Genomic DNA, 27,808 nt, shown 5'->3' with positions numbered 1-27,808 from the left:
CGAGGAAATCCAGGTCGATCAGTGCAAAGATATAAAAATATTATCATGAACACCGAGTAGCCTGAAGGCCAAACAAGCGATGTTAAAATAACATTTTAACAGTTTCACACACAACATGACAGTTTCACGATCAATCACACAAGAGCAGAGGAAGCATTAGCCCTGTTTCGTTTACATTAACCTGCTCTTTATTCACCCACTGTAAAATCAAATAAATCTTAATTATAGCAGGGGTGTCAAACATAGGGCCCGGGGGACAGAGTCGGCCCCTCGGAAACTCTAATCCGGCCCACTGCACGGCTTTGGAAAATGTGGAGGACATACATTTTTATCTTTTACTGTAGTTTCACAGGTTTTACACCTTACTACAGCATTCCTTTATCACGTAGGAAAACTGAGGCGTACTGTTGAAATTGCTCTTCTTTGTCTGATATTAATTTTAATATACATTTATTTTATTTAATTTTTAATTGCATTTTTAACCGGTCCAGCACACATAAGATCAAAATAAGTTTGACATCCCTGATTTATAATCTGTCTGCTCTTGGTTGCATTTTCTTTTTATTATTATTATGCATAGCAGCTAAACAGCACCCTGTGTGTCCATCCCTAACTGCAGTTTACAGTCTTATGTTTCTTATTGTTTGACAACCAAATCAAAACAATATGCTTTGGCACCTTGTTTGCTCTCGTGTTTGGCTCCTGCTGAGTATCGCTGTATTTGCATAGATCCTTTATTTGTATGTGTGTGCGTGTGGTTTGTGTGTTTTCTGTCACATGTTTTGTAATTTTACATAGATCATTTTGCTGATGTGGTGTGTGGGTGTGTGTGTGTGTGTAAAGCTCATTGACATGCACACCTGAAGCAGAGCGCCTGGTTTCTGTGTAGGCAAACCGTGCTGAGCGTGTCGTGTACAGTGTTCTGTGTTACAGCTGGCAGGCAGCAGGGATCACACAGAGGAGCTGTCAATAAAAACTCACACATCAGTTTTGCCCCAGGGTCTGGAAGCGAGAGCAGCTGCTGAAATGTGGTCAGCACAGTGTGGCGATGTGTTGTTTTACTCTCAGTGAAGCATGATTCATATCACTGTGTTTGCATAGATCCTATATGCTTTATGTTTAGTGTGTGTGTATGTGGACATTATATAAACTCTGCTTACTAACGGTTACACTGCACAGATGTTGATTAATGTAAGTTAATGTAAAAGCTAAACAATTTTTAAAGACTAATGGTGAAAAAATTGAAAGCCAGATCATTTTTAATTGCTTATATGGAAAATTTAAAGAAACAGGAAGAAAAAAGGGATGGATGCCATGTTGTGTGATAGGTCTGCCACACATTTTCATTTCAGGGTTTTTATTGCCCCCCAGCGGTGAAACAGCGCTATTACAAAAGCCTTATCAATCATAACCTTAACACGTAAATTTTTTTTTTTAATTATTATATTATACAGAAAAAGATAATCGGTAAGTAAAATATTAAATAAACAGAATAAAATTAATTTTGGTAAATTTCATTAACAGTCAGCTAGTAATGAATAAAAGTCATGAGTAATTCATGCTGCTTTCACCATGGCACCTCAGTCATGGCTTCATCTGCCTTATTGGCTTACTTTTAACCAGCATGTGCTTCTTGTTGGTTAAAAGTTTTAAATTTCCTGTTTTATAATTTGTTGTCCTTTGTTTCAGGAAAATCAACCCTGACATGTGACTCTCTACTTCTCTGAGGTACTGGGCGAAAGAATATTAGATACATATTGGAAATAACCTGCTGGCACCAATTTCTAATATTTCAAGCAACTGTTGTAGAGGCAGGACTTTTAACATTTTAATAATCCTTGTGCATTGCTGTGAAAAAGCATTTGCCTCCTTCCTTCCTAAACTATGATTTAACGTATTGAGGGGGGGAATGCTAATCTAAGTGATTTCTTGATTCAGCAAAACTGACAGTAATCAGGCCTGAGTGTGGTTAGTGAAACTGAACTCAGCTTTCAAAGGTGTGAAAACAGGTGTGCGTCACTATCAGCCAAGGTGGTTGGCTGAGAGTATGTTAACTGAGCAGAGCTCTGTGAAAACATGGGCCTGTAGCTAAGGTCCCATTCTGTTTTCAACCATGGTTTAATACCATCAAGTGTGAACTTCTCCCACAAACGTCATCATAAACATGCGTCATGGTGGATTTATGTCAACAGGAGTGCGCCATTAAACTGAAGCTCGTTTATTAACGTTTCCAAGGTAACTGGAAATCCAAAACATTTTCTGATGAAGCTGCTGATTTTTCTCAACCCTAATTAAATGCAGTTATGACAAAGCATTATGTATCATTAAGAGACTGGTGCTTTGTATGTATGGCATTAAACAAGAAGCGACTCCCTCATTCACTAACAGTACAGGCAGTAATTCATACATTGCAACTGAGTCATGGGGTGTACTCAGTCACAGCACTGTATAAAGTACTGTGGATACTTTTTTTGACGACTATGTTTATTAATAGCGTGCTTTATTATAATATAGTTTGCAGTTTTACCAAGCTTTCATTATCAGTTTTACTCCAGTCACACAAAGCCAGGCAGGAGTTAAACTAAGCAACTAAACTCAGAAAGCATTTCATTTCAAAATATTATATTTGTATTTATTTTTATTCAACAAACATGGTGGTTCCTTCTTTCATGAATCAGGAGAACATGTTTGAAGCATCCAAGATGCATATTTTGTAGTCTACCTGTAGTTTCAGCACGCCGCCCCCACATCATCCCATTGTTAAGCTGTTTCCATCTCAGAAATCCTTCTGAACTCTCCTTCACATTTTTCTCGATCCACAAGTTTTTCACCAAGGAAATGAAAAGTGTTTAGCAGAAGACGCTTTAGGGTACAACAGTTTATTCTCAGTAAATGTACGATGTCCCGCCATGCCTCCTTTTCAGGTTTTAGTGACAGACACTAATCATTTAGTGTTATTAATTTGGCATGAAAACATTCAGCGTGAACATTTTTTTAAACACTCGAATTAAAAAAAAAAAAAAAGAAAATTAAAAAAATCCTAACAGCCAGGTCTCATTATGGATTTAGTAAAATTTAATTTATCTACAATTATTCCGCCATACAGATAGATTCTTTATTCATTTCAATGTTCCTCTTAAAGTGATAAGTTACACAATATCATACAGAAGCTGGATGCCAGTACTGGACAAAAAGTTGCAAAAATATTTGTCTTTCTTGTCTCTTTACATCTTTTCCATCAGTGTTTTGCAGCATATTGCAGAGCAGTCAGTGAAATGGAACAACTGTGACGCTGAACTCGAACTGATCGGGGGGGCGAAGTGCAGGTGACGCCAGTGCTGCAGGTGCTTGTACTGGTGAGGGCAGCAGTGCAGGATGGGGAAAAATGAGAATGCATGGTGACACATTTTAAATCTGCTTCTGCAAATTCTCCAGATGTGTTAAAATTAACTTAAGGGTTTTTCTGTGATTAGGAACTATGTGACAGTACATTAGAAAAACAAAAAAAAAACTAATAAAATCCATCACAAACTGATGGTGAATGCAGCAGAGATGAATACACTGACATGTTTAAATCTCTCAGCTGTCGCTGAAAATTGAGTTTTTGGAAAGAACATCGTCATCTTGAACTAAAAATGTCCAAAAACTAACACGTACACGTGTCGGGGTAAAGAAGAACACAGCATGGCAGCCTGGACGAGAAACTGCTTCCATATTTTAGTCCTACTCAGTTTCTCAGGTGCGTTTCTGCAGAGTCTTTTCTCTCCTTTTTCTCCTTTCATTGTTTTTCTCTAGTCCTCATCTTCATCCTCCTCGTCATCGTCGTCTGTCTGGTCCCTGGTGTCAAGGTCATCTTCATCTTCCACCTGCAAGGAAAGGGTCACAGTCTAACTAAAGCAGACAGACGAAACAGAACTGAGTGGTCCGCACTTACGTGTTTGCATCTATTCCTCTGTAACTATTAAATAATTACTCACTGCTAAAGCTACCACGACAGCTAACGAGCTTTAATGATACTTAGTGCAAGACTAGACACTAAAATCTTGCTGGGTTTTTTTTGTTTGTTTTGCAATAAAAAAATAAGATGAATGACTAAAAAGAGTCAATTTCAACCCCTATAGGCCACAATCACACAGGCTTTGAAACCACCCAGCAGACACAGGTCACTGGAGACAACTTGTAGTCTCCAACCAGTTGGTGAGCGGTTGCTGCAGGTTGCTCACAGTTGATGGGGGGGGGGGACAACAACAGGTGCATAAAGTTAACCAGTGCTGCACCACAGATTGCGGTGGTCGCCCGTAGTTTCTGTGTAACCTGCAGACACTCATGAATTACTTGCATGCAAACTATGGGCAACTGCAACCTGCTCGCAAGACTGCAGCACCCTCTATGCAGCCGTTTTCACTTGGTGACAGCTGGAAACCACTAGCCAACCAGTCGGTGAATACACATTTTAGTTACTGCTGTCTCGGCATGTGTGACTGAGGCTGTAGTGTGGTCGTTTTTATTTTGAACTCTCGCTAATCAGAATCAACTCACTGTTCATTTATTTGGATCAGACTGACTAATCTGGGGCAAGTTCAGATCAGACTACATACTTACTACACTGGGATAAAAAACAAAACAAAAAAAAAACCCAAGGGACAGTTTGAAATTTTGTACTTAATCCAGCTTTTTTTTTTTTTTTTTTTTCCCCCTCCAGCTCTTTCAAATCCTCCATACCTGGCTATCTAATCAAAACTCTCACAACTGAAAAACATATTTAAGCTATTTTAAAAACTGCCATCAAGTCAATTTTACACCGACTGTCATAGAGCCACATCAATATCATGAGATATGTCATAGTTTCAATAACAACACTGCTAATTTAATGTCTGTGATACAGGATATTACAAACAAGCAGTGTTACCCTGATGTTTGTTCTGTTTTAAGATCGTCCTCTGGAGAATATTCATCAAAAGTGCAAACTTGCGGAAGTCACCAGGTGATGGATGAGAACAAAACTAGAGGCAAAAGGCTGAAACAGCAGCTCCACCTCATGTGGATGTTCATTTTCTCTGTGACACACATTTTCCTGTATGACAATACTAATGCAGGGAAGTAATCAGTCCCAAAATCTGCTGGGTGTCCCCGCCGTTAACAAAATATTCCTAAAATTAACATAAATATTCATATTATTTAAGGCTATTAGATATTTCATATTTTCTACTGTTGAGTTTTACTGGACTGACCTAATTTCTCACTTATATTTGGATAAATGAAGCAGATTGGCAGTCAAAGTGCAAACTATATATTTTTTACTGGTGAATTTAGAAAATGCTAATAGCTTTTCTACCGTCTCTCCCAGCTCTTTGAGTCTCTTCTTCAGGCTGGTGATCTTCTGGTCTTGGTCTGCCAGCAACATCAGCAGGTCATCCTGCTCCTTCTTGGACTCCTGGACGTCAGTTTGCAGCTTCTCCTTCTCCGTCTGCAGAATGGCCACTGTGCTCGTGGTTGAATCCAGCTGCTTCTCCAGCTCCGCCCGGCTCTCTGACAGGTTCTTTACCTCTGCCTGAGGCGCAGAGGGAGAGGAAGGAGACGGGAGAGAGATAATATATGAGAAGTCCAAGCTGAATGCAGTATAAAAACATTACGGTAAATGAGGGTCAAGTGATTTAGAGGATCACATATTCTCACACACCTTTAGTCTCTCCATCTCAGACGTCTGCGCTCCCAACCTGCTCTCCAGTTCAGCCATCTTTGCAGCGTCTAATGAGCTGTCACTAGAGGGGAGTGTGTCAGAGGACTGAGAGAAGCCAGAGAACGGTTCATTAGTTTAAAGCAACAACTTCAGAAAATCTATGTCAAATTGATCTTTTCATGATTTTTACCCCAGCTTCAGCTCTTCTGAGCAGGTCTTGCCTCTCCATCTTCAGCTGGCCAATTTCTGTTGACTGGGACTGAACTTGACTTCTTAAAGCCTCCAGTTCCTGCAACACAGCACACATTCAGCACAGGTACAAAATACTAACACCCAATCTGATTAAAGCCTCCAGCTTAACTCTGGTGACATATATAATTCTTACTGTGAGAGACATGAAAATAAGGTGATCCTAGTACAAAGTCTGTGTCCCAGAAGTCCATCGTGTCCTAAAACCACTAATACTCTACAGCAAGCCGTAGTGCTGCACTTCCTGAGAGGTTCTTTAGACTTGAGTCACACCCTCTTGCATACATGTAAACATCATAAATCATCTTGAATATTTATGTCAATGGGAAAGCCCTGCTCTAAAACTGAAAATAAAATGGTACACTTGAAGATTTACCTCTGTTAGGCACAAGAGTAATTTGAACACTTATTTAGTGACAAAACAAGCATTTGCCTCATGCACTTAACCTTTTGAAACATTTTTAACAAACAGGGGGTTCAAAGGAAAAGCAGGGACAGATGTGAAGTGATGAATCCCACCTGGAGCAGCTCTGTGTTGTCTGATCCTCCTGCTGGGCCCTCTGCTGTCTGTGCAGCTCCTGATTTCTACAGTTACACAGAGTTAAAACATTATGGAGTCACTTTCACTCCAGATACAATATGTAACTGTGTGATTAACCCAAACACAGACATGAAGCAGTTTTTAGAAGCTCCCATATCCAGATATGTCGGAAAGTTGAAAAGTAAAGGTTTCTTTGTGTCTTTGTATTTGGTTTGCATGTTTATAGCTGCAGTAGTGTTTTCTGGTTGCTCTTCATCTTCTAATTTATTCTATAGGTGTGGTTTAAACATTATAATGATATAATACGTGTTTACTCTAAAATAAGATATAGAAAGCAGTGTGTCAGTCCAAATCAACTGATTAATCTCTGGTGGTTGTATAGAGTCCACATTGCTCCCCTGTGTGTCAGTCAGCTGTCTGGAGGACTGTTTTCCCTGCAGTTATTTTACACCAACAAACGCATAAAAACAGCTTTAAAACATCTTTCTGGAATCAGCCCCCAGAACAACAATGCCAGCACACACAGACTTAAAAAGAAAAGAAAAAAAAGATACTAACCAGGCTGCTGATGAGAGCATCTTTGTCACCAAGTTGTGTTTGAAGTAGCGAGTGCTGCTTGCGGAGCTCCTCCACCTCCTCTCTGAGCTGGGTCAGCTCTTCTGTCTGCAGCCCGTTCACCTGAGAGCTGTCTCCCTGGCTGTTGGACTGACCCTGGTTCTCTTTAGCTGAAGTGAGAGCACAAACACTCAGTTTAAGTGTTACATGTACACTAACAACAGCAATACTGATGCTGATGTTATCCTTAAATCTACAATCCTGAGCTGCTTTCAGGCTCAATCATGCTGGAGTAAAAATGGGATAGCAACCTTCTTGTGAGTAGGAGGGGGAAGCTTGGTGGTTTACTGGTGACTGCATTGAAATTTTTGCATTTAGCAACCAACTGCAAGTAGTTGCAGCAACTAACTAGCCATTGTGACCACTGTTAATCCAAAGGTTAAAGCAGCCTGTCTCCAAACAATCATGGCCTAATGTGGACTGACTGTAAACATTCTTAGACAAATTGACAAAGGTTTGGAAATAACTGTCATCTAATTTATGAAACAGACCACTTACTAACACTTTGCAATCAATTTGACTCTGTGCTCGAGTCAGTCTCTCTGCAATATGGGACAAGTCAGCTACATCAAAGCATCTGAGCCTATGTCATCCATCCACCCTCTTCAGCTTATCCAAGTAAGGGTCACAGGGGGAGTCTTTCCCAGGTACCTTAGGGCGACAGGAAGGGTACACTCTGGACGAGTCACCAGCCTGTCGCAGGGCTAACACAGAGAGACTCGCACACTCACATTCACACATATGGGAAATTTAGAATCACCAGTTAACCTAACCCCACTAACTGCATGTCTTTGGACCACTGGAGAAATCCAGAGTACCCAGAACCCAGCATGGGCATAATTTTGCAGTTAAATCACCGTCCTGCAGCAGCTACATCACCATTTGGGAATAAACCTCTGAATTTCAGTCTCATATCTACGAGGTTCAAGTTGAACTCTGATTCTAAGTAACAGGCTAGAGATACTCAGCTGTTACTGATTTAATCACATCGCTGTGCTATAAAAAGACTGCATACAACTGCAAGCTTGACACCATGCAATCACAAACTGATAGCAGGCTGATTCCATCTTACTTCTATTTTATCATCGTCTTCACTCACTGAAGTGTCTCTGAGGACAGTGAAGGGTTGCTCACCTGGTACCTGTGTCTGAAGCACCCAATGTGAGCTACTTTGCTTTGATAGCGAAGAGTTTAGGCAGTTTATTTGGGTTTGTGTCTTCATGGTTTTGTTTCTGTCATTTTGCCTAAGAAACCTTTACATTCGCTGTCATCCTTGTTAGTTTAGTACAGATTGGAAACAGGAAAATTTGGCTACTATGTGGCTACTAAACCTACAAGTATCTCTTGAGGCGACTAATTTGTCTCACACTTGTTTAATGCCACACAAACTTGCACACAAGGAAATGTAAAAAACAGCATAATTTTTCTCCTGTAATAACTTTTTGGTTTTAAAAACAATTTCTCAATGACTTCTGAAAGTGATACAAGCAATATGGAGGACTGTATTATAGGACTATAGCACAGATTTTAATCACAGGTATGACACTCACACGCTTGATAACCTCACTGTGATGACAAGACTGCATGAAATCAGGACACGTCTGTTGTGTGCTAAGAAAGTGCTACAGAGTTCTAAAAGCACAAAATTTCACTTTAACATTTTGTTTATGAAACAAAGTAAATTGTTCCTTTGAAACGTGGCTGTGTGCGTGACGGTCTCGCACAATTTGATATAAAACAGTATCTGGGGATGTTGCTGCACATCCCTGTCACTCTATTATCTGAGCAAGGAGGCAGTAAAACCTTAATGTGCCCGCCGGAATGAGGTTGATAGGATTAAAATCGTGCATGTCAGTCCCTCATTTCTCATTCATTATAAGAAAATGTATTTTAAATGAACTAAATCTCTATATTTTATGTATTTAAAGTCACACCACACACACAGCCAATGAGGTGCACCCACCTAATTTCAGCTTGAGGATGTTGTACTGGTCTTTGTGCTGCTGGATCTGCGACTGCTGCTGGGTGATTGTAGCCTGCAGCTGTTCATTCTGGGAGGTCATGGATGCCACCTGCTCCTTCAGCTCCTGAAGCTGAGCGTCCTGAGGATCACGCGATCAAAATCAGTCCGTCAGCAGGAGAGAACATCAAACTGAACAAACACAACATGTAACAAAATGAAAATGGTATTATTTACCTGCTCTCTGATCAGCTCTTTATACTGAGTTACAATGTTGTCGTGCTGCTCTAATGTCTTCTTCACCTCCTCTTCCTTCTTCTCCTCCTCGCTAGACTTGTGAACCGCTTTGGTTATCACTCCTGTGGAAAAGCAGGGAGAGGAACATAACTCGTTAGGCCCACTGAAACTCTGCAATAGTTCTTTTAAACTGTTCGTGTTACAATGAATGTGACGGGACTGACCTTCCAGTTCTTTGACCAGCTTGGTAAACTCATGATCGAACAACATCTGCTCTGGAGACGGGAAGACGGGCTGGGGCTTCTGAGCCGCCCGCGAATACAGTTCATGTTTGGTGATGAAGCCCAGCTTCTCTACAAAGTTTTCCTTTCCGATGCGCTTCTCGATGAGCTGCTTTAGCTTCTCTCTGAAAAGGAGAGAGCACAGTAGCTTTGTCACTATATTAAACAGATTTTTTTTCCAAGATTTTTCATATATAGAAGAGATGGAGTTTTAAATTTGTCAAATCAGTGGACAAAGACACCACATTCAAACAATGTACCTCTCATTTAAACACTTAAGATACACAAATGATGGATATATAGCAGCTGAAATGATGAAAATCTGATTTGTTAAATGCATGTAATCTGTATTTTTTAACTTATCACCATAATAATGTGTTTGCTTGTGTGCATACTGAGTATTGTTGTCATTCTGTCACCAAACATTTTAGGTAAACCTAGTTAGAGCATGCACGTATTTAAGTGAGTCAAAGAGATTTACTTGGTATAGTTTTCCAGCGAGTTGTCGTTATAATAGATGCAGATGCCGAGAAGCAGCGCACACAGGCCCTGCACCAGCCTCTCGTCCTCCCCCAGGTTCTCTGAGATCTGAGCGGTCAGCTACAAGAGTCACTGTTAAGGACTCATCCAAGTAAAGCTGAAAATTTCCAGTAAGACTGAATGAGAGGTTTTAACCTAAACACAAAATCAAACTGAATGAAAGAAAAGAAAACAGCATAATGAACAACTTGTTTACGAGGCATTAAGAACCCTATGAAGTAGTAAAACGGACAAAAGGATACAAAAGGAACATTTTCTTGATTGTGCAGAAAGTGTGTAACAGCAATCGGACAGTTGCTGATCCACGTACACAGCAGCATGAGGAGGCCCACCCTGGTCTGCACTTTACTGCCCTGCAGAGAAAAACAACAAGATAGAAGGAGAGTCAATGTGTTTCTGTATAACTACAGTGACACTTAGAAACACAAAAACACGATGCTACACGACAAAAAACACAGAAAAGAGAGTCAGACTGAATCCTCGTCACATTTAAACCTGACTGGGAATAGTTTACTGGTTGGATCCAGATTACTTAACCAATTAATGTATCTAGTAAGCAGCCATTTCATCAGAGCATGAGCGGAGTATAGATGTTAGCTCTAAAATGGTAAATTACATTAAAAAAGAAGCATCCGATTTGCTGGTACATAGCAACAATTAAGTATCCCTATCAGTGTAAATGGCGAAGTTAAAACAATGCATGTCCTTTTCTGGTCAATAAAAATAAGGAAATGGTTAAAGTAATCCTTCAACACACGTCATACATCAGTGGTTAATGAGGTTATCATAAGGACAGTCAAAACAAAAACATTCAGATATTTAGACTGAGGTTAGATTTACCAGAGCAAGCAATCCTGTGATAAATACTAAAAATATGTAAATAAATAAAATAAATACATGATCAACATTAAAATCAATTCTTTTGCAATCAATTATTTTCAAAGCAAAGTGTTATGAAACTGCAATGGAAACTTTAACCCATTTCCAGCTGTCAGCACATGCAAAGCAAACCCCGCTAAATGTGCTTTTCAGGATTTTTCTTTAATGACAAATTATTTCATTATTAAGATCTTTAAAAGAGCTCAATGTGGATTTTTTTCCTTTATAAAAAAATGTCCCTCAGATGCGCACATTTATGGGAAACTGATGCCAGCGAGTGGATATGTCGTCATCTATCACTGAAGGAAGACAGGATGATTTTCATGGAGTTTGAACATGAGATGATGAAAAACAACAGTGTGACGCGGTGCAGAGATGAGCAAAAACCTGTAAAGTTTAAATTGTGGCTTAAGACTGCCAATCAACTGGTGCATTAACACTTGACGCGCGACATGCTTTTAAGAAAGGAGTTCTCTTTCTGAGTAAGCAGTGAAGGTGTGGATAAAAACTAATCAGCATTCAAAACTACAAAAACTTACAAAATCACCTTTTCAGCTTTTGTCTCCAAATGTGACGCAATGCAAAATAAATAAAATGAAGAGGAAAACAAAAGAAAAGACAATGACCACCACAGGCATCAACTGAGCACACATTGGCCTGGTCTCTACAAAGACGTCATATGTCTGTGTGTGGGGGGGGGGGCACTGATGACCATTAACACTTGAGACATTGCTGAAATTGACTTATGTAAAGCAAATACTGTGTGACACAGCTTCATAATAAAAAAATAATCTTAGAGGAAACATTTCCACTTCTGTGTCTCTTCCAGGAAACCACCAACACAACACATTACATCAAGGCACAGCTATCGAGTTACAGCTGCCTAATGGGCTGCACTGCTGCCAGCCTGAGACTGTAAGTCAGAAGAGGTGTGGCTCGTATGAATGTGTGTTTTTAACACAAAGCTGCACACTGCATATGCCTGACACATCTCAGGGGGGAAAAAGATATCTTCTTCACAAGTATGACCCACTGTCAGAGCTCTTAATTCTGTTCTAGACAATCAGTGACAAAAATCTGTTCGCTACCTAGAATCCAAATCACATATGCAGATTTTAGTAAACAATGGACGCCCCACACAACCAGTCGGCAACCAGTCGGCAACCAGTGGCTGCTAGGGAAAAAGGTGTATTTCTCAACTGGTTGGCAATTTGTTGCTGGGTGTTTCTGTGAAATTGTTTACTAAAGCATCATTACCACAATTCTAGAAAATAATCAGTTCCCCCCACCCCCCCAAATAAAAATGTTTATTCCACAATAGGTTGGTGAGTAGCAGCTGACAGGGACATTAGGGCAAACTCGTCATAAAGGGGTATAAAGACTGATTTAGACTCCTGGACAAAACCGGGAGTTACACATCAGCTTACATGGAAGGTTACAGTGTAGGTTTACAACGGGGTTTCCGGGTTGTAAGTTATGACATAGATTTTCTGCAGAAGTCTACATGATGAAGCATAACAGTCCTGTACTGATAACCTCCTTATAATTGCTTTGGTCACTAGCATGCAGCTGTAACTTGTCAGCAAGTAATTAGGTTAGTCGATAATGGCCTTCAAGCCTGAGTGACTGAAGCCTTAGCCACTTTACACTTGAGCACAATCCTGGATTTGTGGTTCCATCTCACCCACACTTATGAACAAGATCCTGAGATACTTGAATAACACTAAAATGGGAAAGCCAACCTGCAGGAGTGCCCTCTACAGTTTTTAAACAGAGCACCAGGGCCACCAGACAGCACATGCTCATACCAGCTGCCTTAGTTGGACAGTTTTCACATGTTCGTCAGGCTGGATATAAGATAATAGAGGTTGTATGTCTCAGACACATAACACTGTGCCTCCTGCACAAACTACCAAACCACACTGAGGATTCTCATTAGTGATAATGCGTCTGAAACATGAAGTGATTTCACTTCCTGTTTTACAGGAGGTGACCGTCAAGCTCTTGGTAGGAAACTTGAGCACACCATCAAGGCTTAGGGGTTGTGAGTATCCAAAGACCAACCTCAGGCCGCAAACAATAGGAGCTCAAAGTACGTGAAGCCTTTATCAAGTTGTTTCACAACAGATAAGTACCAGCAGTAATTTGGAGCCTTTCAGCAGCATGAAGTTAGTTTTTAAATCTGTTTTGGTACCAAGGTTATGTTTTACAAGGCCTCTTTGATCCCATTATTTAGGATTTCCAGTTCAGAAATATCTGAACCCAAAGGAAGACCTAAAAATCATACACAGTCCTATAAATCATCTGCCAGTTTTGCTGTGCACCATACAAAAATACAGGACAAAGAGCAGTGACAGTCACTCACTTGAACAGGAGAAGGCCCAAAAGTTGCTGCAGTATTCACTTCCTGAACAAACAGATAAGGGCTTGCAGCACAGCAAACAAAGTTCAAAATTTAAAGTGTGTGTCAGGATGATAGCACCAGAGATAAACAATTAAAAACCGCCAATGTGTCCCTTTTCTCTGAACCTCTCTCGGGTGTCCACTTGTGTACTTCCCCACAATCCCCCGGTGAAAACACTGACAGCAACTACATCTTACAGGTGTGTGAGGAGGAATTCACTTGTGCGTCACCCTAATGAGGAAGCGCTGGGTCAAAGCTTTCAGTTAGGGACAAAGATCGGGTAGTAAAGAGTTACAAGGAAGCAAGATCCCCCAACAAGTGGGCCAACAAGACCCCTACTACAGCTGCCAAGCCAAAAACATAACACAGACAGGTGCCACCCAAACACTCACACACAGATACACTTTACTCACCCGCCGGACGATCTTATCACCCTGCAAAACCACAATAATGTGACACTGTTCTCTTCACTGTGATCGACAATAGTGCTGTTTTAAGAAACCTATGGCAACCAGAGACACACAGCCTATCAGCACGCTCCTCTGTATCATCATTGCCCTACCTGGGACAGGATGTTGGTGCACTGCTGCAGCAGAGACACAGGGGGCTTGCCCAGGCTGGTGGCAAGCTGAACCCTCAGCAGCTGCTCTTTCTGGGTGAGGTTGTCCTGCAGGGCATGAGCTAAGGCCACAGCAGCACACCAGTTTGAAAGAGAGTCTGCTGAGAACAGGCCTCCACACAGCAGCTGTCCTGCAGAGATGGAATTGGCTGAAAGGGGGGGAAAGTGAGCTATTAAGCACTTAAAACAGTGTGAACCATCTAAAAACACAGATCAAGTGTTATTTATTTACAGGACCTGAAACTGTTACTGACCATCAATGGTGGAGGGCAGCAGTGTAGCAACTATCTCCCCCTGGCCTTTCTGGTTTTTATAGAGGAAACACTGAAAACAGTAAAGGACTGCACAGCGAAGCACAAATGGTTGTCTCTCGTTCACCATGGACATGAGCAGCACCACAATGGCTGGTCTGTGGGGACATGAAGAAGAGAGGTCACCACAGGATTTAGATGGATAAAGCAGATTTAACAGGTGAGTCCACTGGTTGTGTTTTTACCTTGGTGGGTTTGACGGAGCGTTGACAGAAGCAAAATAGTCCTGGTTGACCTGAGAGCCTCTGATAACCTCTGAAACTGTGTTAATGGTCTGAAAGAAAGCATCCAAATCAAAGCCACGATAATTAATCTGCATAAGCTCACTGCTGAGCAACAAAAATTTTTCAGCTTTGTTACTCTAAGTATCATGACATATCAAACCAGTTTCCATGTCTAAGTGTCTCCTTCGATGCACGAAGCTCCCATCATTTTAATTTGATGAATTTTTTTTTTTCCAAATGTCAATCTGGATCTTTCTAGATTTTAATTAGCCCCATAAACAGGCATGCCTTTAATCTTTAGAAACTCCCAGTGTACCCTAAAGTCTCTGGGCTCACAGTATCCCAGACACAACATATAAATCACTGTCTGGCCGACCAAGATTTTAGTGTGGACACTGAGCTTAGGATAATAACTATTTGTCAGCAAACAATTCAAGTCACACCACTGCTATCCTCATTGGGGATGGGATCCTCCCAGCTCTCTTTTCCTGAAGTCATTTTAATTTTTGGTTTTCTTCCTCCAATATGATTACATTTGTCTATCAATGAGGCACCTGCAGCCACTCTACTTTACTGACCGACCCAAAACATAACATGTTTTTCAGGAGAATTTAAACCCTTGTCCTAAATGCAGCTGTGCTAATGCATGACATGAAGGAAGGTACTGGACCACACCTCTTACTCTTTGAATTGAGGTGCTTAAGTTCCACTGCTGTATAAACCATATAAACATAAATTTTAGGACCTCACTTAAATCGAGTGTGATACTGTAATCAGATGCCATCATCCCTCATGAATACTCTTGACTAGCCACACTAATCATTTCATCGGACTTGAAAGAAGTTGGACCGTTTTAAACTCTCAGGCATGCCTCAGTACTTGTTTGCTTGTGGGAAGTGAAGAAGCTTTTGAATGCCTCAATGGTGTCAAACTTAACGAGCGTTTGTTGCGATTACCTCAGTGAGGATATCTGCAGGGACACCAGTGGCCATGAGGATGGTGCACAGCTGCTGCAGTAGGCCACACTGGAACATGGACTTCTGACAGCTGGCTGTAGCTCCAGGAGAGTTCACTGGAGACACCATGACTCGCACCAGCTGGGATTACAACATTATTTAACAGTTATTTAAGAGTTTTAACAAATAATATTCTGTTGTTTTTAATTAGTACTTAGATCAAGACAACAATTAGACATATTACCTGCAGCATGAGATGAAGGTTTGTGACCTTCTGTGCAGACCAACCAGAGTTATCGTCGCCAACCTCGAACCAGGGCTTCATTCTCTGGATGTAGGAGCCTTCTTTAAAGAAGTTCTGGTTGGAGCTGTTGTTCTTTAGCAGGTTGAGGAGAAGAAGCAGACAATCCTCCACCACAATACCTGCACACAGAGGACAAAGAGGACAGATGTCACGATATATCACAAGCCAAAACAAAAACCCCACTGTGTTTAGAGAAAAAATTCTGTGTAAAAATCCCTTTACCTCCATCGCTGCTGCCTTCTTCTGTGATGATATCTAGGAGGCGCTCAAAAGCATTCTCAAATGCCACAATTTTCTGAATGGCAGCGTTGCCTTTAGTCAGCTGTTGAAGTAGCAACAAGCCCTGATGGTGGCAGAAAACAAAATGTCACAGACTCAAACAGACCTCTACTCAACGCTCAGTTTCAAAGGGGTTCAAAAACAGTCTAATACAAAACATAAGTGTGCTTACATCATTGCGAATTACTTCTCTGGAGTCTGCCAGCAGGTCCATCAATCTGGAAACACCTGTGAGAGTAAACAGAAACAAAAAATGTTGCTGTTAAAGCGATAAATTCCCGACGTGACAAAGTTCGATATAATGCAGAGAGAAGAAACTTACCCATGGGGCTGACCAGAATGATACCCTGGATCTGTGGACCCTGGTTCTTCAGCAGAGCAGTCAGCAGCTTCACTCCGGGCCACCGTACATGGAAGTCAAACTCCTGAAAATGCAGAAAAGCATCAGACGGGGGTCAGGAAAAATTTAACAATAGTTTAAGTTTCTGCTGCTCGATCAAAAACCGCTCCGTACCTCCAGCAGAGTGAGGAGCAGGGTTACGTGCTCGGGATCCTGGATGAACGTGTCTGTAAACTGGAGGCTGAGGTCGTCTGCCTGCTTCTGTGCGTTCTCATCTGTGAAGCGAGATTGAAAATGAGTCACTGTCTCGGGAGTCATCCATGTAGTGTGTGGACCCAGCTGGTTTGTTCATATAAATCAACCTGAGCAACACAGCAGTGATGATCACATGTATAACTTCAATTACCAATGACGAGCGACTTTACAGGTACCATGAGAATGAGAGACGTGCTCAGGGTGACAAATGTGAACAAACCAGGAAGACAAGAGAGGCTACACACAGGAGAGGACAGCAGGGTTACCGCCAAAGGAAGTGTATTCTAAGCCCACAGTGATAAACAGTTAATTAGGGATGGGTGCAGCACTTTAAAGCAAAGAACTGAAAATAAATGGATGCTTTTCCCAGCTAAGGATCCATTACCGAGATTACAAAAAGAGTGTTCTTGTCTACTTTTAGTGGTATGACTTTATGCAAATAGCTATTGCCACAAACAGACTCGATAAAAGCTTCTACCCACAGGTCCTCATATATGCCTCCTGACTGAAAAACTGATGATTCACTCCCACTTTTAACTGTAGTAGAGCAGGTCGCTATGTGCTGCTCTGACTCCATTTTGCACTATACTGTATATATATATTTATATTTTTTTCCTCCATTTATATATTGTTATACATTTTAGATTTAAGCTGCTAAACTATTTTTCATTCTTCCTGCAACACTAAAAATGGAGATCATTGATTAACATTAATTAACTGAGATAAACTTATCTTAGTTAATTAATTAGTTAACATACATTAAATTTCAAGGTGGAGCGCCTGCAGATAATTTCCTTACTAGCCCTAATCTTTGGCTTTACTTAACACTTTAGCTTCTTGCAGCTTATTGTTCTGGTTTCCCTTGGTCCGTCTTTACTGGTTTATTTTGTGTCGTTGCTCTAAACAAAGTTTTCAGCACCAGTTGGCTGTTGTGTTTAATGAAAACGCTCTGAAAAACCGCAACGCATACTACCTGACAGCAGAAAGACACAGAGACAGGCTGCTGATGGCAATTAAAACCAAATCGGAGCTAAAAAGTAAATCACTACTGCCAGGTAGATAGAAATCTCCCCCATGTGCAGTGCTTGTGGTAAAGCATAAGACTTATTGGTCAAGGTGGACTAAACAAACAGTTAGTGTAGGTTTAGATGAAAATGGTGTCCCTGTTAACCCAAAGATCCAAATACAGACGTATTAGAGGAAAATAAAAACGCTTTCTAAAAAAAAAAAAAAAATTGGTATAATTAGTATTGGTATAACATCAACAACAACAGTGCAAAATTACATAGGTATTAAAATGTGAAGGGGGGGGACAGCCAGAAGACGGGGCGTAATGAAGCATTAGTGAAGCATTCTTGTCAACACCAAAGTGCCTTCCTGTTTATTTTCTGGTGCCCTCTAATTTTAGTGAAGTTAGTTATAACTAGTTAGCACTAAGGCTACTGGACAAAGGCACAGTTTGAGTACTGACCAGGCACAGACACATTCTTATGCTTCCCTGAGACAGGGAGAGGGGCTACTGCGTCTGCGAGGGCAGGGAGGAAGAGAAGTTCAACGCCTCACCCAAAAGCTAGCATTCATTCCAAGTCCAGTATCAGCTGACAGAGACTTGTTAACCCATGCCATGACAACACCATTTTCATTTATCAGCTTATTTTCATCTTTGCAGGGAATAAATTTAAAATGTGCTCTTTTTCAATAACCAAACAAAGGAGACTGTGTGATTCTTAAGTGCCGTTGGTGTTAGAGGGGTTGGCATCATGCACAGTCAAAGAGTTTTACCTTCTGATTCATCTGTAGGTTAAAACATGGAAGAGAAGAGAGAGACGAGAGTCTTTACATAAAGCAGTCATCATCAGTGTATAGAAGAAGGGAATGCAAACTGACAGCTTTCCATGTTTAACATGAACTGAACTCATTTACACATGCAAAACAAACATGGGTTTAAAGTCAGTTCAAACCATTTACAGAAGCCTCACAATAAGGAGGAATTCATTTCAATATAGTTAAAAACATCTTTAGATCAGAGTTTAGATCTTCCAGTTATGAATTCAAGTTAAATTACATATTTTTTAAGGATGTGGGGTGTAATACCTTGTTCTTCCTCCTCATCATTGCAGATGACGTTGTAGAGCGTATCCAAAGCATAGCCGAGGATTTCAGAGTCTGATCTATTGTATTTGGGAGACAAACATTAGCATGTTTACTGAGCTATAATCCACAAGCATTACAAGTAGAGATGGCACGATACCACTTTTTTATGTCCGATACCGATACCGATATCATAAATTTGGATATCTGCCGATACCGATATGAATCCGATATTGTGTTTTTTAATCAATAAAACTGTTTTTTTTAATATCTTGCTGCATTTTGTATAAGTTCATACTCAAGTTTAAATAAACAACAACACTAAAGCTATTCTGTTATACCTGTGTGTAAAAAATGCACTGCACCCAAAATATTTCATAGTTCAGCAACACTGATCAATCTAATAAACCTTACCTAACTTAAAACCTAACTTAAACCTACTCCATCCTCCCTATTCTGGTATTTTAAAGAGTACTTAGCAGAAATATTAAGCAACCTAACTAATAGGGTTGCAAACTCCCCAAAAAAAAAAAAAAAAAAAAATAGGGAACCACCCCACCCTCCACCTCATGATGCTTAATCGATGTAATCAACTTTAATTTGATGCAGGGTGGAAAAAAATGCACAGAAACAAATTATTTTTCAAGAATAATTAAATAGATTCAAGATCTTTCTTCAACAGAATTGCAGAATTCACAGACGGTATCTTCCCAAAGGAAAAAGTACTATAGCTTACTAGGGTATACAGACTTAAGAGTTACTATATATAGTAATGGACTTCTATACATTTTACATCAGATTAAAACTTTGGGTGTAAGATTCAGATAATTATTTATTAAAAGCTACATATTTTAAATGAGAATAAGAAAAAAAAGTATGTCTTTGTGCCCCTTTTCCCTGTTCATTCCCTATCGGCCCCCTGGCTGCACTTTGCTAGATCCGCCCCTGCACAGTTACCAGCCGTCAGCTACATAGAAAAGGATCCTGGTGTAGAAAGTAATATTAAATAAATTCTAACAACAGCTTATCAAGCTTAAACGTGCTGCTGTTGTTCCGCCGCTGGTTTCCTCTTTCTGGTGCAAAGTGGGCCAAAAACAAAGAAGAGAGACGGACTCGCGACAGAAAAGCCGATCAGCTGATCGTTAAGCAGTTCCACGATTGAAGTAGCGGCAGGAAGGTGAGGGAGAGAGAGAGGCAGTTGCTCCATATATCGGTTGTTAAGCTTAACATGGGAACGCTTTACAAACATTCAGAGATGAACTTACACACTTGCTTTACTTCTCTCTGGGATAACTTCCTCGGAGATGAAATGCTGGTTTGGTAGCGAGGCTACAAATACACACAGCCTCTCTATCACATGAGGCATACTGCTCCGACGTGCTACGGTTATGAGCCGAGTTACGCCGTGTTGCAAGTTTTGTGAGATGCTTTTTTGATACTTAATGGATCGGATTACATTTTTTATTTTTCGCCGATATCCGATCCAGTAATTTAGGTCAGTATCGGACCGATACCGATACGTAATATCGGATCGGTCCATCTCTAATTACAAGTATGAGTATTAACGTACCTGTCAGTCTGTAGTATGTTAATCAAGTGATCCATTGCCTGTGTTCCAACTTCCATTCGATATTTCTAGAAAACATTTAAAAAATGCTCATAGGATTGGTAATGCAACCAGAACCTAAAATAAAGGAATTTTAGTCAATATGCACAAAGAAAAGTTAGAAACATTCTGGATTTCTGTGGCATTTCTTATGAAATACAGGAAACCTGCACATCTATCTGTGTGGCAGACCAGGACTGACACCCATGTGTGTTAACGTGAAACCCTGTGCTTCTTAAACCCCTTATTCAAGCCTGATAAACTCATTACTCATGGTTGACAGTGCAGCTAATGGCAAAACTGTCCATGAACAGAAGTGACTTGGTGGAGGTCAGAAATGAGTTCATTTTAATCAGTAGAATGTGACAAACAAGAGCTTTATCCAAGGCTACTGACAGCACATTTATCGCAGAGAGACAAAGCAGAAGATATGTGCAGACTGCTTTATGTACATGATGTTAGTGCAGTGATTTCAACTCAAAGTTTCACAGCTCTTCTCTTAAATAATTTCAATAAAACCTTCAAGAAATTACAATTTTTCAAGGCAAGTTAGAATCCATATAACTAGCAACTGACTGCATACAGCTGCAGGCCCTTTTAGTGAGTCTCTACTTGTACTTTACCTTGGAGAGGGACTTAAGAGCACGGACAGCATCTCTCCGATCTTCTAGGAGCGTGGAGGAGGCAACTCGATCGCACAGCTTCTGGATCTGTTAATGGACATATTATTTTTTAATTATTATTGCAATGCTTGCTGATAATTTCTGTAATTTTATGTCTCTGAAATTGAGAGAATTTTTGGAATGTTTTAAAGAGCTGTGGTTTCTAAGCCCCAATGGTTCTGTGGTGGAGTTGTGAGGAGAAGCAAAAAATCCCAAAACAAAATACTGTACATAACTACATTTAGCACACACAGACAGCTGACAAATTAAAGGAAAAAACACTAGTATTTCTGAACCCTTTCAAGTTTTGAAATCTTTTATTTTAATCCAACACCATCTGACAGCTTGTGTCTTAATGTGCACCTTGGTCACTTCAGTAAGATTTACATATCACTTATGAAAAGGCGCAAGTGTGAATGCACGATATCTCCTGCATCTCAAGTTGCTTAGCTCTTATTACTAAGATGATAAGTCAACACATGTTTAATGCAAACTGCCATGAAATCAAAGTCGGCTGTGACAGTGTGACAAAGTGTCTAAGTTGTCTGTCTAAAATGAGATCTGGCTGACTGCAGAGGCCACAGAAAATGACTTGCATCACTCTAATACTCAAACCATTCAGCAATCCTTCATGTCACCCTGGAAGAGACTACTCCCATCATGGGATGAAGGTGACAACTTTGTATTGATTTGCAGAGACTAAGGGGACAAGTCAACCCAGCCTTAAAAAAAAAAAAAAAAAAAAGGCCCACCAGATGCACTTATTGTAGTGTGGTTTACTGCTTTCATTTTCATACAGGTCCTATTCCAAAAGCAAAAGCAAAATGCGGCTGGAATCGCAGGTCTAAAAAATGCACATTTTCCTGGAAAACTGATAAGTTTTACTGCAGGATGGGACAAGAATATGTCGACAAGTCAACAGTAAATTAATTTAACACCTCCGATCACAGAAAGAGCAGTAACAAGGTGGAAGAAAAAAAAATTCACAAGGTTTCTGTTCAAGTGTTTTGTGCATTCTCAGGAGTGACAGCTTCCTCCCTGAGCATTCACTATACAAAGATCTGATTATATGTGGCTGTCTGCTGCAATGTCAGCAATGTGTCAGGAGATTCCTGCATGGAACACTATGCATGGCTGTCATCAGCTTAAGTACAGCCAGATATTCAGTTATTTATTTGTGCTTTTAAACCAATTGATTAGCAGGCAATCAGTACTAAAGATAATAGTCCGCTGCCGCCCTAAGTACACGACAAGGTCCATTTTTATGTTATACACTAGCTCATTTTACGAGATCACCCCAATATGTTCAGTAGATTTGCAGATTAAACTTAATCAAAACAAAACTCTGACGTGTAAACAGCTGACAGTCCTAACGGGCTGGTTCTTGGTGTCCGTGTCTTTCATGGATTTCTCCATTCATTGTGGCTGCACAGCAGGTTACACACACTCCCACTGCTGCCTGACAGATTAGCCACGTTAGCTCATTAGCCCTCTAACTAGCTCGCTGTCAGCCATTCGCCAAGTGAAATGTATCTTCACACATTCTCTTAAGTGTTTGTATGTGACGAAGCAAAAAATAACGGGCTTAAAAACACAACTCTATCCCCTTGTTCTCAGTTTGTACGGCGCACAGCGGAGAAACGTTAGCTAGCCGCTGCTAGCCCAGCTGCTTTCCTACCGTCTCCGCTCCGGACGGCTGCGGCCCGGCTGCCTGCCCACTTATCACTCCTCTGAAGAAGTTCATCTCGGTGCCGTATTCAGAGCCTCTCTTTCTTCACAAAACACCCCTCTGCCGCCTCTCACTGTGCTCAGTATAATAGACACGTAAGAGAGTACACAATGATATATTTTTTACACTGTGTACACTGACCTACCCCGGAACACTAACGTTTGGGCACTGCGCATGCTCGCAAACGTGGCGATACGTGGCTCAGCAGCAGAAGACCCAGCCGGTTATTTAAAGGGCAAGAAAACTAATGATTATGCTCTGTGATAGGCAATGCAGCAATAAAATAAACAATTATCAATTAAATCTATCATTAGAGGGTTAAAGTTTTTAACTCTCACACACTGTTCAAGTAAAATTTAACCTGTTCGACTGGAGTAAAATGTGTCATTTAGTGGCAAAAAACACAAAGAATACAAATATCTCTAAAATTTATACTGTTGTACAGGAGCTACAATCCTTTATACACTGAGTTTGTTCTGAATTAAATTTGATCTGTAACTATCCAGGTGGATTTTAGATCATTGCATTGATTTTAGATCAGTGGGCATCAAATCAAGAGAAATTGTTGATTTCTCAACAATTGTAACAATACAATTGTAAACTTGAAACTGTAAACTGTTGTTTCTGTGTATATAGTAGCCATTATGTATGACGCACATAAGGAAAAGAGGTCATACAGAGGTCAGAGGGTGCCTTGACAGATACAAGACGTGTATTACGGCAGCATGGCAGAGTGGTTAGCACTACTTCCTCACAGCGAGTTCCTGCTTCAAATCCTGGCTGGGGTCTGTCTTTATGGAGTTTACATGTTTCACCTTCTCCAAAGTACAACGGTCCAAAAACAAACACATGTTAGGTTAACTGGTGATCAAGGAAGTATTAATACTGAATTAATATATACAATTATAAATGGTAGTTAGGAGGATTTTTTTTTTTAATTACACAGAAGTGGGTGTAATAAATACCAACAGTTTCAGTGTTAGTAATATTTCCACTTTCAGTTTATTATACTTGAATGAGCACGAGGTGAAAGTTGTCCATTGTTAAAACCTCTGCCTATAATATACAAAAATATATATACAAAAACTGGCAACCTCTTATGCATTTTTTATGTATTAATTCTTAATTAGTTTACAAGAACCCATAAATCAATTTTTAATTGTGAATACAATATTCTGTTACCTCAAAAACATCACTTACTGTACCTTTAATTGATTATTAGCCTGCAGACAGACATAAGCACACAGCAGCCTTTTTTATTGTGTAAGTGGTAATTCTAATGGTGTAATTCAGGGTTGGATCAGCGCATACAAACAACCCAAACTTCCTAGTCAGCGTGCAGTGATTTAACAAAGTGAAAACTGTTTGGGCGTGTGCACTTTATGACTGATTCATAACTTTGTTACCTACTTTGGAGAATTTTACTATTTCAGATTATAATTGCTGTCATATGTCTAACTCAATCCGAGGGAAATCAAATTGTCACACATAAATGGGACACTGTGCGAACCTCAGGAAAGGCATTCAGGAAAGTACTGTTGGGCACTTGAACCTGTACAGTCTAATGCATTTTATTAACAAATTTTTTTTGTATGCTTTTAATTTTGAAATATAACTAATAGGTATGGTATAACTGTCAAATACACACCTAAATAATCCTTAAGCAGAGTGACTAAGTTTATATGTGTAGGTACTTACAGAAAACAGCAGGTAAACAGCAAAGTTTACAGAAACACACTCAGAGGAAGCACACACCAAAGTAAAATAAAGTGAAACCAGAAACCAGATCTACTCGATTTACACCTGCGTGTAACCCCAGAGCTGGATTAACCTGCCAGGGGACTTTGGGCCCAAAGAAAAAATGGTGTTTTTCTCATGGAACATTATATAGATCCAGATCTGCTGAGTGGTGTGTGATCTGGATGAGAATAAAGAAGGGGAAAAAATCTACAAGAATGCTGAGATAAGCACAACAACGTTCATTCAATTAGCTGTAAACATCTACACGTGGATGTCTAGCTGCTTCCGGCTCACCATGAAGAGCCGGAGAGACAATATTCAGAGAATAAGTAAACTTTCATGCCACCAAACATCATTTCCCAACAAACACAACAGCACACTTTTGCCCGTTTAAATAAAGAATTACCTTTTTATTTTCCTACAGCAATGAAAACTGTTTCTATAACTGTGTCTTCAGTGCCCTTAACCCCCATCTACCATCTGCTCTGATGGCTGGGTTCATTGTTACTGATCGTGTCCTTTATTATGTGTGAATCTTGATTTGCATAAATCTTGTTTCTAAAGCCCTGCGCACAGCTGCTTCCACACAGCACAGACAAGAAAAGCACCACAAACCGATTCAAATGCACCCAGTCATAAAAGTAATTCAGTGTCTTTAATAAACTTATGTTGAAATTAGTGAAGCAATCCAGTACAATAATATAAAAGCAGTAGAGTTTCATCATTGCACATCAGAGCCATGACACAAATGACAAAGCAAAAGCAACATGTGGTCCTCTAGTGTCTTTTAAAAGCTTCACAGAGAGAAGCCTGGACACATTTTCTGACAGCTGTGGGAACGACAACATCTGCATCTTCAGAGGTTTACTAATCTACAAAAAAATGAACTTATACATTTTAAATATGGCTCTATAAATTCTGGAAACATTACAGAATGATGTTCCTTAATGTAAAACTGCAAAGACCTGGAATATCTCATCGTCTAGAGTACACAATGTCATAAAAAGATTTTAAGAATCTGGAGAAATCTCTGTACACAAGGGACACGGCTGAAAATCAGTCAATCGGGATCAAAATAGGGAATCATTGCATGGGCTCAGGAACACTTCCAGACATTAACCGAGGTTAAAAAAAAAACCCAAAACAAAACAAAACAAAACATGGATGCCACATTCTCCAGACTCGGTTAAAAATCATACATCTCTAATTGTATGGAGGTGCTTTAGTTCCCATGAGATTAGCAGCACCATCAGTGCTGAAACATATATACAGGACTTCAACATTACCTCTTATCCAGATGACCTGTTTGTCAGGGAAGGCCTTGAGTATTTCAGTAAAATGATACTAAACCTCATACTGCAGCATCTAATACATCTAATATAACAGCATGGTTTTGTCCACAAGTTTCATTGTACAATGACAATAACAGGTTATTTAAAAAAAAGTAACTGAAGACATTTCTATACAAACAAGCTTTTAATTAATTTTTTTAATTGTTTCATATTATTATTTTATGTATCTTTCTGGTTTTATTGTGAAGCACTTTGTGATTTTTATCAGTGAAAAGTGCTATATACATAAATTTTACTCACTTACTATTCTATTCTATTCTATTCTATACCAGTAGAGGAGTCTGGGTGGCGAAGAGGCTTGCCAGCAGTCCAGATCTTTCACCAACTGAAAACATTCCTTATTCCTTAAAAATTAAATTCCTTAAAAAAATAAAGGAGCCTTGTACTGCTCCTCAGTGGAGAGTGTGCTCTTCTACTGCCTGGGTGTTTGGTACGCAGACTCCACCTCTGACAACAGGAAGGCTGTGAACAAGGTAATTATCAACGTCCAAGAAATCACTGGCTCCTGTCTCAGGAAAACCAGGGTCATTACTTGCACCCTGCCCACCACCAGTTTGACCCACTGCCCTCTGGTCGACCTCCAGGGTCAGTAACAGCTTTTTCCGATGGGCCATTCGGACCGCTAACAAACACTGTACCCCTACACCACACCTTACCAATCTGAGCCACGGTCTCATCAGGTCACTCACAAACAGACTCTGCTGAGACCAAGTCTTTTTTTCTTTGCACTACTCTCAAGCACTTTGCTCTCCACTGTGTGCCTTTCTCTTATTTTGTATATATTCCTCTAGACTGTATATACACATTATTTACATTATTTCATTTCATAGTTACTTTTGTACTTCAGCTGCTCAAAGCACTGCCCCTGTCAGACAGGCCCAAGGTGCTTACAACATTCCTCAAACAACTGCTGCAGAGATGATTTGAAATTTTCATGACCCATTAACCTGCCGGAAATGGGCATCAGAAGATGGGTACACCGTGGTCATAAAAAGATGGACTCGGGTAGGCTGTGGCATTTAAACAATGCTCAGTTGGTAGTAAGAGGCTCAAAGTGTGCCGAAAAATAACCTGAACACTATTAACCACCACCAGCAGCGTGAACCATAGATACAAGGCAGGATGGATCCATGCTTTATGTTGTTTACGCCAAACCCTGAACCTACCACCTAAATATCAGAGTACAAATCGAAATTAATCAGACTGGGCAATATTTTTTTAACATCTTCTGTTGTCCAATTTTAGTTCCTGTTCTTAGATAACAGGACTGGCACCCAGTCTGGTCTTCTGCTGCTGTAGCCCGTCTGCCTCAAGGTTCGACATGTGTTCACAGATGCTGTTCTGCACACATTTGTTTTAATGAGTGGTTATTTGACTAACTGTTGTTCCTATCAGCTCAAAGAAGTTTGACCATTCTACTCTGACGTCTGGTATCAACAAAGTATTTTCACCCAGAGAACTGCTGCTCACTGGATATTTTTCTCTTTATTGGCCCATTGTCTGTAAACCCTGGAGGTGGTTGTAGTTGTAGATGAACTGTTTCTGAAATACTCAAACCAGACCGTCTGGCACCAACAACCATGCCACGTTCAAAGACACCTTTCTTCCTCGTTCTGATCTTCGGTTTGAGCATCAGGTCGTGTCTACATGCCAAAATGCACTGAGTTGCTCCCATGTGATTGGCTGAGCAAATATCTGCACCAACAATAACCTAGCCACTGACTGTAATATAATTTAGCAATCATAATATTAGAACTAATTCAGTTGTAGTATTAGGATTAAGCAGCAGGAAACTGATGTGGCTGACAGCCATCAACCACTAACAGAAACTAGGAAAAAACAGGAAAAAACCGGAAGAGAGAAAAATGAGAGTTTGTATGACCAAACTTAAGACTTTCTGACACCTTTTAAGGCTATTTTGAGAAGCAATTTTGCAAGAAACTTTACAGGGAGT

General features: G+C 40.2%; 1 protein-coding gene across 5 annotated transcripts; it reads right to left on the bottom strand.

The window, feature by feature from the left end:
• Positions 1-2,863: 2,863 nt before the first annotated feature.
• On the bottom strand, positions 2,864-22,940 carry uso1 (USO1 vesicle transport factor). Of its 5 annotated transcripts, XM_039613604.1 has the most exons (27): positions 22,712-22,940; positions 20,995-21,081; positions 20,336-20,400; positions 18,769-18,845; positions 18,457-18,468; positions 18,146-18,199; positions 16,594-16,694; positions 16,402-16,504; positions 16,252-16,307; positions 16,023-16,143; positions 15,741-15,919; positions 15,497-15,637; positions 14,502-14,590; positions 14,260-14,414; positions 13,949-14,154; positions 13,800-13,820; positions 10,346-10,456; positions 10,045-10,163; positions 9,507-9,688; positions 9,283-9,404; positions 9,049-9,187; positions 7,029-7,195; positions 6,449-6,514; positions 5,871-5,969; positions 5,681-5,785; positions 5,336-5,551; positions 2,864-3,866 (listed from the first exon to the last, which is right to left on the bottom strand). In XM_039613604.1, exons 1-27 carry the CDS (start codon positions 22,775-22,777, stop codon positions 3,792-3,794), a joined length of 2,934 nt encoding a protein of 977 aa, XP_039469538.1. In that variant the 5' UTR covers positions 22,778-22,940; the 3' UTR covers positions 2,864-3,791. The 5 variants fall into 5 exon arrangements, with proteins under 5 accessions (XP_039469538.1, XP_039469539.1, XP_031608027.1 ...); XM_039613605.1 differs by lacking the exon at positions 13,800-13,820; XM_031752167.2 differs by lacking the exon at positions 18,146-18,199.
• Positions 22,941-27,808: the final 4,868 nt, after the last annotated feature.

Source organism: Oreochromis aureus, linkage group 6 (assembly GCF_013358895.1).
Source record: "Oreochromis aureus strain Israel breed Guangdong linkage group 6, ZZ_aureus, whole genome shotgun sequence".
In the NCBI taxonomy this organism is placed as follows: Eukaryota; Metazoa; Chordata; class Actinopteri; order Cichliformes; family Cichlidae; genus Oreochromis; species Oreochromis aureus.
This window is presented reverse-complemented; position numbering and strand designations above follow the sequence as displayed.

Bases quoted from the DNA above. Each gene is read 5' to 3' on its own strand.
- uso1 (XM_039613604.1), bottom strand. From the start codon at position 22,777: ATGAACTTCTTCAGAGGAGTGATAAGTGGGCAGGCAGCCGGGCCGCAG. The intron at 16,144-16,251 runs GTAAGCACACTT...TGCCACCATCAG, and splicing joins GAGAAGTAATTCGCAATGAT to GGCTTGTTGCTACTTCAACA. The intron at 7,196-9,048 runs GTGGGTGCACCT...CTCTCACTTCAG, and splicing joins CATCCTCAAGCTGAAATTAG to CTAAAGAGAACCAGGGTCAG.